The sequence below is a fragment of the Coffea arabica genome, chromosome 4e (assembly GCF_036785885.1).
Source record: "Coffea arabica cultivar ET-39 chromosome 4e, Coffea Arabica ET-39 HiFi, whole genome shotgun sequence".
Lineage (NCBI taxonomy): Eukaryota > Viridiplantae > Streptophyta > Magnoliopsida > Gentianales > Rubiaceae > Coffea > Coffea arabica.
The window spans coordinates 7,289,411-7,304,405 of NC_092317.1; the positions used below are offsets into that span (position 1 = coordinate 7,289,411).

General features: G+C 34.8%; 2 protein-coding genes across 2 annotated transcripts; both read right to left on the reverse strand.

Annotated features, from left to right (window-relative positions):
* Positions 1-858: 858 nt before the first annotated feature.
* Positions 859-2,510, reverse strand: LOC113740660 (G-type lectin S-receptor-like serine/threonine-protein kinase At1g67520). Its single transcript, XM_072046419.1, has 2 exons — positions 1,370-2,510; positions 859-1,058 (listed from the first exon to the last, which is right to left on the reverse strand). Exons 1-2 carry the CDS (start codon positions 2,508-2,510, stop codon positions 859-861), a joined length of 1,341 nt encoding a protein of 446 aa, XP_071902520.1.
* A 9,756-nt stretch (positions 2,511-12,266) lies between these two features.
* LOC113740661 (G-type lectin S-receptor-like serine/threonine-protein kinase At1g11330) lies at positions 12,267-14,253 on the reverse strand. Its single transcript, XM_072046420.1, has 6 exons — positions 14,244-14,253; positions 14,012-14,148; positions 13,500-13,713; positions 13,079-13,316; positions 12,789-12,939; positions 12,267-12,670 (listed from the first exon to the last, which is right to left on the reverse strand). The coding sequence occupies exons 1-6, from the start codon at positions 14,251-14,253 to the stop codon at positions 12,362-12,364; spliced, it is 1,059 nt and encodes a 352-aa protein (XP_071902521.1). The 3' UTR covers positions 12,267-12,361.
* Between the last annotated feature and the right edge of the window lie 742 nt (positions 14,254-14,995).

Sequence of the window (14,995 nt, forward strand, 5' to 3'; positions counted from 1 at the left end):
TAATGACTGCATATATAACTTGAGGACACTAGTCTAAGATCATGAGATATTGCAAATGCCAATAGGCATTTTTTATGATAGGTTTTTAGAGATAATAACATCTTTACCTTATATACAGGACCAAATCCTCCCTGACCAAGTTTATTTTCATCAGAAAAATGGTTGGTTGCAATCTGTATGCTGGTAAACTCGAAAATAGGTGATTCATCATCCCTTCTTTCTGGTTGCTGGAAATTCCCTAAACCCAATAGATAAACGATAATGTATGAGTCTCTACCCTTGCCAATATTAAAAGTGTTTAAGGATAGAATACAATTAGGGTAAAATACACTTTACCCCTGTAATTTAGTGATTTTCAATATAATCCTTTTGTAGTTTCAAAAACTATATATAACCCCCTCATAATTTGGATTCAAGTGTCAAAGTCACAGAATTTGCATTCCATAACGAAATCAACTAAAATATCAAAAGTACCCATGTGTGAAATTGGAAATTATTAATTAGCCACAAGGGGTTTATGTACATATTTTGAAAACCATAAGAGGGTTATATGGTAAAATACTAAATCATAAGAAGGTTATATAGTAAAATATAAAATTACAAGGAGTTAAAGTATCATGTATATTAAGTTTATATATTTTGATCACTTCAACTATTTTAATTTTTAAATAAGAATATTCTCGACATTTTCTTAGGTTTCATTATAGAGAATCATTTTCATTATATTGACACTTTAGTCCAAACAAAGAGGAGGTTATATATATCTTTTTAAAATACAAGAGGGTTGTATGAAAAATTACTAAATCACAAGGGAGTAAAGTGCATTTTACCCATACAATTAACAGTTGTAATTTGCTGTCAATTAGCAATTAAGAGTATTATTACGAAAAGTAATGTACCTTTATGGTGGCGCATTCTGCTTTGCAGCTTGCAAAATAAGTATAGTAATGCAAGAGCCCCCAAAAATGTCACTAGAGCACCAACAGATAACTTCACTTTCCATGTCTTTGACTTCATTTTTTGGCTTGGAGCAAGCTGGGTAGGAGGAAGACCTAGCTCTGTTGTGGCCAAACGACATTCACGGCAAAAAGTGAAAATACACTTTTTTTTTTTTTTTAAGCAAAGAAGAGGTGATGTTTAAGAAACGAGAAGAGGGATTGAAGAAAGATTTGAACCCAGGTGCTCTAAACCCTGAGGTCTCATACTGCGGCTTGATCATGGCTACAAGAAATTAGATGGTCTTATCCTTACTGTACAAGTTAGCTGTGCACTTTTTTCTTTACATTCCATATTTCTTCTACCTAATCAGAGACTCGAACAGGACACAATTAAAGGGAAAAAAAATGAAAAAGAAAAAAGTCTCGCATACCTTTCTCCAAGACAAAGCTTTCGCGAAAGAAAATTCTTTGTTTATTCGAAGAAATAAGTTTTCCTTTGCTTCTGCTAGCTATTTTACAGCCCAAAGCAACACCGTTCTGATCGTATGCAGTATTAGAATAAGCGTAGCAGGAACAGTTTCTTCTGCATTTCAACTTACAAAAACGAAGAGCATTGTCATTATATGACAATTCATTCCAGACATCCAAGTCACCCATTATTTCCTTAAACCCATCACCAGCGCCACAAGAATTCGTGCACCCCACGGACTGATCTTTCCTCGTCCTGTAATCAATCACATCACAAACTGCCAATGTCTGAAAATTGGTAAAATCCCCACTACTAACAGTGATGTTTGCGCTTTCACTAAACATAAAAAAGACAAAGGGATCGGTACTACTATTCCATGTGAAATAGGTCTCATTCGGATTAGAAACGTAGTGAAATTTCAAACCAAAATTATCAGAGAATTCAAGAAAGCTGAAATTTTGTCCATTCCATATCCCACTTCGCCAATACATGGATCCGTATTGCACAATAGTAATTTCCTTTGTATTATTGGAATCAACGCCTAATGTAGAAGCAGGCTGCTCGAAGCTTGGTTTTGAAGTTAGAACTCTTGTGCTTGATTGGAAAATCCCAAGTTTCATGCCCTGAAGCCATACATAAGTGGGATAATCAAAACTTTGCCAAACAGTATTCCCTCCAGGTGCTCTCAAAACCAGGTTTCCATTATCGAGTATAGTTGCAGTAGTGCTGTTAATCATAACAGGCTGTTGGGAATTTACAACGATTAGCCGATGTTGAGAACTGTCGTATACGACTAGCCTTCCATCTGCATTCATGGTTAGATATGCTGGCTGTAAGCTGGCCGGAGTCAGGTAGTTGTCATGAGCCCAGACATCGATTGATTGACCCATAGACACATATTGAATCGTCACGTACCATCCCGCCAGCGAATAGTTGGTTGTGATCCGAAAACGCTGGTTGGCAGACTCCAAGTAGTCTCCTTTATATACAGCTATGGACTCGTCAACTCCTAGTGTATCTTTAGCTTGAGAAACGCAAAACAGGGACAAGTAATAAGCAAAAATACAATAAAAGATTGCCAGATAACTGGAAGATCTGCCCATGCTTGATATCTTCTGTAAAAGACAAGTACATGGGTTCTTCTTTTTTTTTTTCCTTTTTCTTTTTTGTTCGTTGGTTGCTTTCTGAAGCTTAGAGTTGAGTCTTGCAGGAGCTGATATAAGAATGAAGCTTCTTTTGGAAAGCTATCTTATATGCCGAGGGCGGCCACATGTGCTTTATGCGAAAGTAGTCAATGAATTGTGCTAATCAAACTTTTCTATAGTGCAACTTGGAAAGTTTCCACAATTAGCACTTAATTAAGCTCTTAAAGTTGGATACGCATCACATTTAGCTATCTTAAACTTACTATTGCCAGAATAATTTATTGTTAAAGGACAATGTTACCATCTCCTAGTCAAATGATTGTAATCTAATTAACTTCATGGACTCCACTAACGACCAAAAACAAAGCCACCTTCCATCCTCCCTTCACTTTCCCATCTCTTGATCAATGCTTTTAAACCCGAACAGGAATGAATGGAAAAGATTTTGATTCTCGATTGAATCGGTTCGACTGGTTCAACTCGAGTTCAAAAGTTTAATCATTTATTATTTATTTTAGTATTAAAAATTTTGACTAAAATTGATATGTTTGTTTTAAAAAATAAAAAATTGGTGAACTCCAATTGAACCCCTCAATTTTTACCATTTCTTAACCACGTTTGACCGGTTCAATTAAGTTTTTGCTCTTAAAGAGTTGATTGACAGTGTAAAGTTTTTTTTTTAATACCAAGTAGGGAGTGCCCGCACATCGCGCAGATATTTGGTGTCTGTGGTTAAAGAGGATTTAAGATAATTGTTTATTGGTAGTTGTGTTGTTATTTTGTGGAGTTTCGAAAATATTTAAACTGGTAGAAGAGTAAGTAAATGAAAATAAGAGTGCGATATCATATTAAACGATAATATTTCATCGCATATGTTTTCAATAATAGATTGTCTGCAAAGGCCATTTAAGTCTCCATTTCTTTAGATTATTATTTAACTTGCATTTCACAGATTACAGATAATTTCATTAACTGTATGTCTATTCTTGAGGTTAAAATGCTAATCAATCGGTTGATCAATAAGGATTATAGCATATGTAAAAAAGTCATTTAAGTTTCCTTCTCTTCAGATTATTATTCAATCTACATTTCATTGATTACAAGTAATTTCATTAGTTATATGTTTGTTCTTGGGGTTAAAATTCAAAGCCACACTCATTCTTGTATATTGTGAAGTTTTGTTTCACATCTTTTTGGTTTCTTTTTGGTTCATCTTTTTAGTTTTTTGCAACAATTTTAGTTTTGTTCACCTGTATAAGAAAGCATTCAATGTTCTATAATATAAAAAAGCACTCACTGAAGTTGTTTGCTTGAAGGAGTTTCTACAACTTCATCACTGCCTAAGGAAATTGAATCATTTCTATTACCTTTGTTTAATTAGAAGGTATATGTGAAACACTACCAATATGAATGACTTAAAAGGTGTGTATTCTACTAATTCATCGGTGGCTAAACAATTCAAACGCAAATCAATAGTATACCATGTAACCTACCAATTCACAATGCTTCACTGTCAAACTACTATCAAAATGAATTTCATATATGAATCACTTACTCCATGCAGCCAAAAAACACTCCATAATTGAACTAATTAAGGTGCTTTTTGGGTTTACCTTATTCCAGATACCCTCCCCCCGGGCAAGAGGGAAATTTTTTTTCTTATAGTTGCTCCAAACCTATTACATCATAACCACACCATTCAAATTACAGACCAACCAAATTTGTGAAAAAATCATAATATTACAGTTAAATTATACAACCAGATTTTCAAATTTTACAATGGAAATAGTCACCCAATACTACACACCTCCAAACCCACCCACATAAATAATAAAATTAAGGAACAAAACTTACCTCAAGTTGAACCACCAAAAATAGTTTCACCTAAAAACCATTTTGTAATGCAGAGTATAAAGGTAGCAAAATAGCCCAATCCTGAAAGTCGAAAGGCAAAAAATCAAAGAATGTGAAGAAGAAGGCATTTGAAACCATAACTGATGTTGAGGCATTAATTCATTAACATACCCATGTTTTCTTTAGTTTAATTGAGATGTAAATGGCAAAAGCAATTGAATATGTTTCAGGCAATTGAATATCTTTAAGCGGAAAGATTGTAAGATTAGAGTAATGTGTCTTCATTTCAATTCCACAATAAATAACACACTTCAAGTGAATGTGTTTGTAACATCATTTAAGTAATTACACCAATACATAAGCTTGTATGACTTGTACCCGATGCAAAAATGATTATAAAATAATTTCACATTCCAAAAATACCCAAATGTCTCCATAAATAAATGTTTTAAATGTACAAACATGAGAAGATTTTTGTAAACATACCAAAATACATGCTACCATCACTTGTACCAAAATCTAAAAATAAACTCCACATCATTCCACATTTCGAAAATGTCCCTATTCGTGCAGTTGAAATTTAAAACCCCTCTCTAACTACAATTCATTCTTATCGTATAAGGAATTGTGGTAGTGGAGTTTTTGAATTGTTTGGTGATGATCATTTTGGCAAGAAAGAAATTATGAATTTGTATTTTTGGGCACTTATATTGAAAATAAATATGGTGACTTGGGTGATGAATAGATTTGCATAAATGACTATTCTGATAGAGAAGAAATTGTTGAGAAATTTTTTATAAAGTGTAAACTTCATCCACTATCACGAGTAAAGATAAAAATTAATTTCCAGGTGTTGCAGATCGTCTCTATGACTACAAATTTCTCAATAACATTAGTTAATCAAGAATGATGGGCCCGTCTTAAATGGAGAGTTTGATTTAAGAGGGACAATGTTGATAAAATAAATCAAATCTTAGAAGTATTTGTTTATTTATTTACTAGTATTATTGGAGTCAGATTTTAGTAGTTGTGTGATCTACGAGTTCGTGTTTTATTTCGTAATTATTGATGTAAGTGATTTCTTACTCAATAAGTGTGGAAAGTTATAATAGAGAATTAGTTGAGATATTTTCTTAAGAGAATCCAGAAAGAAGAATCTATAAGGTTATATTGTTATGTGACTTTGTTCCATTGTTTGAAATTTCAATAATAGTGTGAATTATTATTTTCTTCTCTCTCACATATATTTTAAATAATTATTTTATTCTTTCAATTTTGTAAACTTGCAAACATTAATTTTTATTAGAATCCTAAATTGGGTTCTACATGTGACAATAAAACATTTTAATCTCTCACAAATTCAAATTAAACATATCTATTTAAATGATCATTCTTGCTCTCCTTGACGCATGGGTGGAGGCAATAATAGCCTGTAGGCGAGGAAAAGGAGTCAGCAGCATCACTGACTGCGGCGAGTACAATCCATTCCTATGACTGCTGTGGTGGTAATGGTAAAGGTGATGCTGGTAAGCATTGACACTATTGGTGGGGATGATTTTGTTGCCTTTCACTCCGAATTTGGCACATTTTGATTTGGTTTTTTTTTTTCTTTTTAAATACTTGAGGCTGTATACTGGTGGGGATGAATAGTGGCTGTATAATTTTAGAAAAAAATACAAAACTAACACTGAAATCAAATTCAGCCTGCCAATTTTTTTTCTTTTTATTTTGATCCACATTTGTTCATCTTTGCCAAAAACTAATGTCGAAATCAGATTTCACACAAAAAACTGAGTCCAAAGTTGAAGTTTGATAAAATTTTATGACCTAAAGTTCAGCGGCCAGAAGCAGTCATGGTACGTTTTTGCCACATTCCGAGTTAAGAAATTAGGATAAACAAGAAAGAAATATGAAGGTCTTTTTCTTTTTGTAATCTTTCAATTTTACCCCTAAAGTTTGTGAGGCATGAAGTGTACTAAATTTTTTTTTTGAACAAAAAATAAGACGATGGACTAAAAAAATCATCATTTCACATATAAAGAACATAAAAGATACAAAATCAACACACGAGGAATGTAAAAGGAATAAAGTCTCATAGTACAAAGTCAATATTTGAAGCACTATTTATTTGGTTTTTACGTTTTCGAATACCTCAAGCTCTTATCCACTTTGACGAAGTGGTCAGCGGTCTTCGCACGTATTTCAAGCTGCAGTTGGAATGGACCCTACAGGGATTGGAACTGACCGAAAATGGTTAAAACCGGGGGAAGGTCACAAAACCAGCCATATTTGTACTAGGACGACCCGGCAACAGGTAAATGTTGACCGAGACTCTCTCAAATTCAATTGTCCGTAGAAATGATTCTTTAAGCCAAAGCCCCATCATTTTATATTGGGAACTACTTCTTTACGTAAATCTCAAATTTACCTCACAAAAATTCCCTGCCGACAAGAAAGAGGATCGAATTTATACTTACAGACAAAATTTCGTGCTGCTAACTCACATATTTAATCAACGAAGTCCTTAATTACATTAAATTATGCGAGTAAAAGTGCTGCTATTAAAATAATGCTAATTGCTGTAATCCTTTGTCTGACTGGGACGTAGGAAATCATTCAGTCCATTCCGTCCTTCCAAAGGATCGTCAATTCAGGAGAAGGATGGTATGGTCAAAATGATGCCCGGAATATTCTTTGAATAAATTTTATATATACTGTCAGTGTATATATTATTACGGTTAGATGGATGATACATAAGTAAATTTTGAATTTCACATTCAAATTTTGCACATGTATCATATATATAATGGTAATAGTGTATACACTGACGAGGCATATAAGATTAGTGTGTATACTCATATAGTAGGTTGGATGCAATTTAGATATATTAGCGAGTGCTCCACGAGCAATCGTTGAAAAAACAAGCCAAGAGAAAATAGAAATGCAAATTAATAAAATTTTCCATTAATGGCATGCCGGTGTATAACAATAGCAGAGAATATTATAATCATTCACGAATAAATGTTGATGAATCAATGGGTGTAACACATCGAAATTCAAGTGTGTCATCGGGTCCATTTGACTATGTAATTTAAGCAAAAAATTACAAATATTATTCTACTTGCATTTTAAATACAATAATCGATCACTTTCTTTTATTTTACTTGCATCATATTACAAAAAATACTATTATTTTCAAATAATCTCATATCCAAACACTATCGATGAATTCCAGAAATAAAAAGGGTTTTGTTATAGTAAAGACTCGGAAAGACCACATATAATTAGCTGCAAGTCAATGTTCACCACAATTCCTGCGTAACAACATATAAAATTGGAAAAAGCAAATGCATGCCAGATAACTGCGGAATTGTACCTTTTTATTTTATGCAAGTCTTTCCTACCAAAAAAAAAAAAAAAACTACGGAATTGCTCACAAGATGAGAATTCATCTTAATCTTAGCTTATTTCATTGTTGATCCAATGATCCTAGTTATTCTCATAGATGAGAAGAAATTCTGCAATTCTATAGATTATGAGAGATATATCTGTACAATATATGCCTGAGCAATTGCAGTTGGTGTAAACACTTTTTTATCATCTTTTGAACTTTCAATTTTATTCATTTAAAAATTAATTTTTATCCTAATCATTAATCACATTTTGCCAATATAACTACTCATAGCACCCTATGTATTGTAATTACAATATAAATCAAAATTTTCTCATGAAAATTTTATATTGTTAACTGGTATTTTGGGAAGAAAACATGTAGTCACCGTATTATGAGTGACCAACTAGTATTTATAGGAGTACAAACCTAACAAACTATTTACAAGAATACCCTTACTAATTTATTATCTACAAGAATACTTATATTCTCTTAACACTCCCCCTCAAGTTGGAGCATATATATCATAAGCACCCAACTTGTTACAAATGTATTTCACCCTAGAGCCCCCTAAACTCTTGGTAAACACATCAGCCAATTGATCTACAGACGGTACATGAGATGTCTTGATGACCCCGTCAAGCAATTTCTCTCGAATGAAATGACAATCAATTTCAATATGTTTTGTCCTTTCATGAAACACTGGATTAGACGCAATATGAACAGCCGCCTGATTATCACACACTAAATTCATAGGCTGTTTATGCTCAAACCCAAGTTCAAGTAACATGCTCTTCAACCAAACCAACTCACACACAGTGTGAGCCATAGCGCGGTATTCAGATTCTGCACTTGATCTGGATACAACTGTTTGCTTCTTACTCTTCCACAACACTAAATTACGACCAACAAACACACAATATCCTGTAGTCGATCTTCGATCTGAGGCAGAACCAGCCCAATCTGCATCACTATATCCTTCAATATCAGTGTGTCCATGATTTTGATACAGCAACCATTTTCCAGGAGCACTCTTAAGATACCTGAGAATCCGTATAACAGCATCCCAATGACTAGTACGAGGGGTATCAAGAAATTGACTCACAACACTCACTGCAAACGAAATATCATGTCTCGTTACAGTGAGATAATTTAATTTACCCACAAGTCTTCGATATTGCTTAGGATCATCAAGTAATGCACCTTGATCTCCTGCTAATTTCACATTGGGATCCATAGGAGTATCTACAGGTCGGCAACCTAACATCCCAACTTCACTCAACATATCGAGTACATATTTCCTTTGACATAAATAAATCCCATATTTAGACCGAGCTATCTCAATACCCAGAAAATACTGTAGATGACCTAAATCCTTTGTCTGAAAGTTTGCCTGCAGATTGGATTTAAGTTTCTGAATTCCCACAACATCATCACCTGTAATCACAATATCATCCACATAAACAACTAATAAAATTTTACCAGCATTAGAATGCCGATAAAATACAGAGTGATCTACTCCACATCTTGTCAGACCGAACTCCATGACAACACTACTAAACCGGCCAAACCAATCCCTCGGAGACTGTTTCAATCCATATAAGGATTTTTTCAAACGACAAACCAACCGCGGATTCTCCCCCTGAACAACAAATCCAGGAGGTTGTTCCATATATACCTCTTCTTCCAAATCTCCATGCAGAAATGCATTTTTCACATCCAACTGATGCAATGGCCAATTATAAGTTGCTGCCAAAGAGATAAGAAGACGAACAGAGGTAATCTTTGCAACAGGAGAAAATGTTTCTAAGTAGTCTACTCCATACACCTGAGTAAATTCTCTAACTACCAGACGAGCCTTCAATCTATCAATAGAACCATTAGACTGCACTTTTATAGTGTACACCCATTTACAACCAACAACAGGCTTACCTGAAGGACGAGGGACAAGATCCCAAGTACCATTTTGTTCCAAAGCAGACATCTCTTCTTGCATAGCTAATCTCCAATCAGGATGATTAAGAGCATCGGTAATAGAATTAGGAATAGAGATAGAATCAAGGGAAGCAACAAAAGAAGAATATGACATAGAGAGACAAGAATAAGAAACAAAATTAGAAATAGGATGGGAAGTACACTGTCTCTTACCTTTGCGTAGAGCAATAGGAAGATCTAACTCACAGGAGGGCGTCATACCTGGATTTGAAGATTGAGAGTTAATTGGTGAAGTGTGTGGCATATCAGGAACTTTCTCAACCATAGAACAACGAGAGTAAACTTGAAGATGAGGACGAGATAATCGAGCTATGGAATCTGGTGGACTAGATGACTCAGGTAATAAAGGGGAAGGGACTGGTAAAACAGGAGAGGAAAAAGAGGGACACTGGTCTAACTCACAAGACATACTTTGTTTGATAAAATATGGAGTGGATTCAAAGAAAGTAACATCAGCACAAGTAAAAAATCGATTTAAAACTGGACTGTAACATCGATACCTTTTTTGCGCTCGTGCGTATCCTAAGAAAATACACTTAATGGCACGAGAATCTAATTTATCCACCCCGGGAGTAAGCTGATGAACAAAGCACACACATCCAAAAATACGATGAAGTAATTTAAACACAGGTTCATGAGGAAAAAGAATGGAGTGAGGTAATTGACCTCCAAGAATATTAGATGGCATGCGATTAATTAAATAACATGCAGTTAGAACTGCATCACTCTAAAATTGTTTGGGCACATTCATGTGCAACAACACTGTTCGAGCAATTTCGATTAAATGTCCAATTTTTCTTTCAGCAACTCCATTCTGTTGTGGAGTGTGAGGACAAGAGAACTGATGAATAATACCAGACTTACTCATAAAGGTATTAAAAGGAGTGGAAAAATATTCTTTCGCATTATCACTGCGAAGTATACGTACCGGCACACCAAATTGATTCTTTATTTCTGCAACAAATGCACAAAAAATGGAATATAGTTCTGAACGATCTTTCATTAAATAAAGCCATGTAACTCTTGAAAAATCATCAACAAATATTACAAAATATTTAAAACCTAACTTTGAAGTGACTCGACTAGGACCCCAAACATCAGAATGAACTAACAAAAACGGTTCAGAAACCCGTTTATTGACTCTAGGAGCAAAAGAAACACGATGATGCTTTCCTAACTGACAAGACTCACATTCTAACGAAGATAATTGACTCAAAGTAGGAACCAACTTTTTCAAATTTTGTAAAGACGGATGACCTAAACGACAGTGAATTTCAAGAGGAGAAACAGTAGCAGGACATGCTATCGGACCATTAAAGCTGAGAAAGTAAAGACCATTATGCTCATGCCCTCCACCAATCATCCTCTTTGTCTTCAAATCCTGAATGACAACAGAATCAGGAGAAAAAGTAACTGTACACTGTAGAAATTTAGTGAGCTTACTAACAGACATTAGATTAAAGGGCAAATTGGGTACGTAAAGAACAGAAGACAGCGGAAGTGATGGATTAATTTCTACAGTGCCTAGTCCTTTAACTTTAGTGGTAGATCCATCAGCTAAAGTAACATGAGGAAAGGGAGTAGACTCTTGAAAATTAGAAAAAATTTTAGAGGTACCTGACATATGATCAGTAGCCTCGGAGTCAATAATCCATGAGTCATTACCTTTTTGTGCTAAAGAAGCAGAGGGAAGAGATGCGTGATTTGTAGTTTGGTACTGTAGGAATTTAACATAATATTCCTCAGATATAGTAACAGTCTTCTGGGACCCATGTGCTGAAAAACTCGATTCAATGTGGTCATTGGTAACCGCATTAACAAACCTTTCAACCATGGCGAATGGCACGTCAAACCAAAGAAAAGGTCAAAATTCGAGATGATTCGAGATAATACAGTGACGTGTGAACAGTGCGCGTGAACAGTGCCGCGATGAATAGTGCGGCTGAACAGTACTTTTGACTAGATGTTTAACCCTAACCCTATGACTTTTGCTCTGATACCATGTTAACTGGTATTTTAGGAAGAAAACATCTAGTCACCGTATTATGAGTGACCAACTAGTATTTATAGGAGTACAAACCTAACAAACTATTTACAAGAATACCCTTACTAATTTATTATCTACAAGAATACTTATATTCTCTTAACATATATAAATCTTTTGTATGTAACAAACAAAATCCATACAATTGGGTGTGCCCTTAACACTAGTATATGTAGTCCGCGTTACCGTTTCTCGAATGAAATCGAGCCTTAAATACCACCGCCAATTAAAGAAAAGGGAATGTATATTTTTTTAATATTCTGTAATTTCGTTCGTACTTGCTTTTTGGACAAGTCAATTTCTTTGTAATTATGAGATTGGAAGGCAATTTCCAAGTCACTTGTTATAAATTACACAAAACTATGATTAACCATGAAATTACCTGTTGCCTGTAAAAAAATTAATAACGATGATGATGATGATTGAAAAATGTCACAAGGAGATACTTTTAGGGGGAGGGTATGAGAAAAGGTAAATGTCAAGTGTTAAAAAAGAATACAAATTAATTTATTCCTCTGTAAAACATCATCGAGCCTCCAAATCCGAAATCGTCACTGAGTTGTTGGAGCAGTCTGGATTTTGAACGAAGTTGCCATTGTTTCGGCAGCCGGTGCTGGCAGAAAAAGCAGGTCGATTTGGAACAAGAAGGCCTACTAGGAATTGGTTGTTAAGCATGGAAATCACATCAGACATGCACGGTCTATCTGCTGCATTTTCTTCAACGCATAACAGCCCAACTTGAACACATCTTGAAATTTCATGCATGGGAATTGTTTCACCTAGACTGGGATCTGCTATGTCTGAAATCCTTCCTTCTTTCCATAAATCCCACACCTGAAATATACAGAGCAAGAAAGTGTGAGACACATGATATTCCTCAGATAAATTGAGCTAAACTTGAAGAAATTGGAATATTCTATGAATTAGAACTGTAACATGTCAGGATACTCACATGTCCGACTAAGGTAAAACGATCATCTGTATCATTGACAGAAGTGACTTTCTTGCCAGTTATGGTCTCCAACATCATGACTCCAAAGCTATAAACGTCAGACTTCTCAGAGATTATTCCATTCATTGCATACTCAGGAGACATGTAACCACTGTTTAATAACATCACTAAGTCATATACTTCTATCATAGTAACAAAGCTGCTACTCAAAAAATAAATAAAAAGCTGCTACTTATAAGTTTGGAAATTGCCATACTTTTCTAATTAGGTAAATGAGAATGGATGCTTACTATGTCCCTATAATGTTCAATGTACTTGCACGTGATTCATCTTCTCCAAAAACTTTTGCAGCCCCAAAACCAGAAATTTTGGGATTCAGGTTATTGTCCAGCAAGACATTGCTTGTTTTGAGATCCTTGTGGATGATTCTTAGTCTGGAATACTTGTGGAGGTACAGCAGCCCTTGAGCTATGCCTTCAATAATATGCGAACGCCTTTTCCAATCAAGTACTCCCTGTGTTGTAGCATCTGTGAAAAAAGAAAATCTATTACATATATAATTTATTTATAAGTAAATCAGCCAGAGATAAGAAAACATAGATATTCTATCTTTTGTTTTCATTTTCTTTTCTATGGCTAATCTGTAGAGGACTAGAGAATAGAAGGCAAACCCATATTGGGCAAAATAGGTATCTAGCTGGTTGATCTCACCAAAAATAAATGAATCCAAGCTACCATTGGGTAGGTACTCGTAAACTAATATCCGGTCCTCTCCATGAATGGAGTATCCCAAAAGTTTTACAAGGTTTCGGTGTTGCAGCTTAGACATCGCTGCAACTTCGGTCTCGAATTGTTTATCAATTCCATGCCCAGACAATATATTCAATCTTTTCACCGCAATCTCCTGTCCAGTAGGCAACTTACCCTGAACCACAAAACTTGCTATTTAGGGATAAGTGATTGAAAAATAAGAAAAAGCATATATGGCTCAATTACGTTCCTAAAATAGAAAAATCATGGGAACAAAATAGTTAACGTCTATTGTCTATTGTCTTGTATAACTTTTCTCCTCTTTTTTTTTTTTTTTCCTTTTGGTGTAAGCTGTACTTTTATTCATATCTCGTTGTACAACTTCACTGTCTCATGCTGGATACAATCTAAATGCAGCATAAAATCTTGAAATATATCATGATAAGCTTTTCTGTATAAAATAACATCTTTACCTTGTAAACAGAACCAAATTCTCCTTGGACAAGTTTGTTTTCTTCAGAAAACTGATCAGTCGCAAATGTTATGATGCTAAATTCGAAAAGGGGTAATTCATGATCCCTCTCATCAGGAAGCTGGAAGTTCCCAGGCCCTGATAGATCAAACAACAATAACTTTGTCCATCAGGATGTTGCAAGTGTTTTAGCATAGAATAGATATGACAATTATGATTTACTGCAAGTTAACGACGTACCATGAGTACTATTGTTTAATGTATCTTCATGATGGTGAATTTTTCTTTGCAGATTGCAACATAAATAGAGTAACGCAAGAGCCCCGAGAAATACTGCTGCAGCAGCAATAGATAACTTCACTTTCCATGCGTCTGATTTCTTTTTTCGCCAGGGAGGGCTTGGAGCAAGCTCAGGTGATTGGGTAGGTGGACTGACTTCTGTTATGGTCAAACGACAATCATAGCAGAAAATGAGAGACGATGTTGCTTGATGACGGCAAAAAGAAATTATCTACGCTTCATCTCTCGAGTACAAGACTAATATACATGAATTTCTTCTCAACTTTAGAAGGTGATCATCACTAATCAAGTTCATGAGTTTCGGGGTTTTTTTTTCCCAATTTGTGCACACCATACCTATTAATCACCTTAGTGTAGGAATTGTGCTACCCAAAAACGTTAAAGTTTCAAATATAGGATCTGCAGTCATAGATTTTAGACAAACACATGAAGTTGTACGGTATTTTGTCATTGTTAACATACTGCTAAATCTTTCCAGATGATTAACATTGTGCCTCATTGGCACAGCTTAGAAGAAAATTTTTTTTCTTGGTAGAATCTTGCCAAATTTGTTTTCCACGTTACCTAGATTCTGCATAAAATGGCGTACAATACATGAACAATTATTGGACAATTCAGATGCAAAGAGAGGAAGCAGAAAAAGAAAAATGAACACAAGCTACAACTTTTTATTTTATTATTTTAT

Excerpts from the sequence above, each read along its gene's own strand:
- LOC113740660 (XM_072046419.1), bottom strand. The coding sequence starts at position 2,510 with ATGGGCAGATCTTCCAGTTATCTGGCAATCTTTTATTGTATTTTTGCT. Across the intron at positions 1,059-1,369 it reads AAGCTTTGTCTTGGAGAAAG|AGCTAGGTCTTCCTCCTACC; the intron begins GTATGCGAGACT and ends TGGCCACAACAG.
- LOC113740661 (XM_072046420.1), bottom strand. Across the intron at positions 13,714-14,011 it reads AATTTGGTTCTGTTTACAAG|GGTAAGTTGCCTACTGGACA; the intron begins GTAAAGATGTTA and ends TTTGTGGTTCAG. Across the intron at positions 12,671-12,788 it reads GTTTTACCTTAGTCGGACAT|GTGTGGGATTTATGGAAAGA; the intron begins GTGAGTATCCTG and ends TGTATATTTCAG.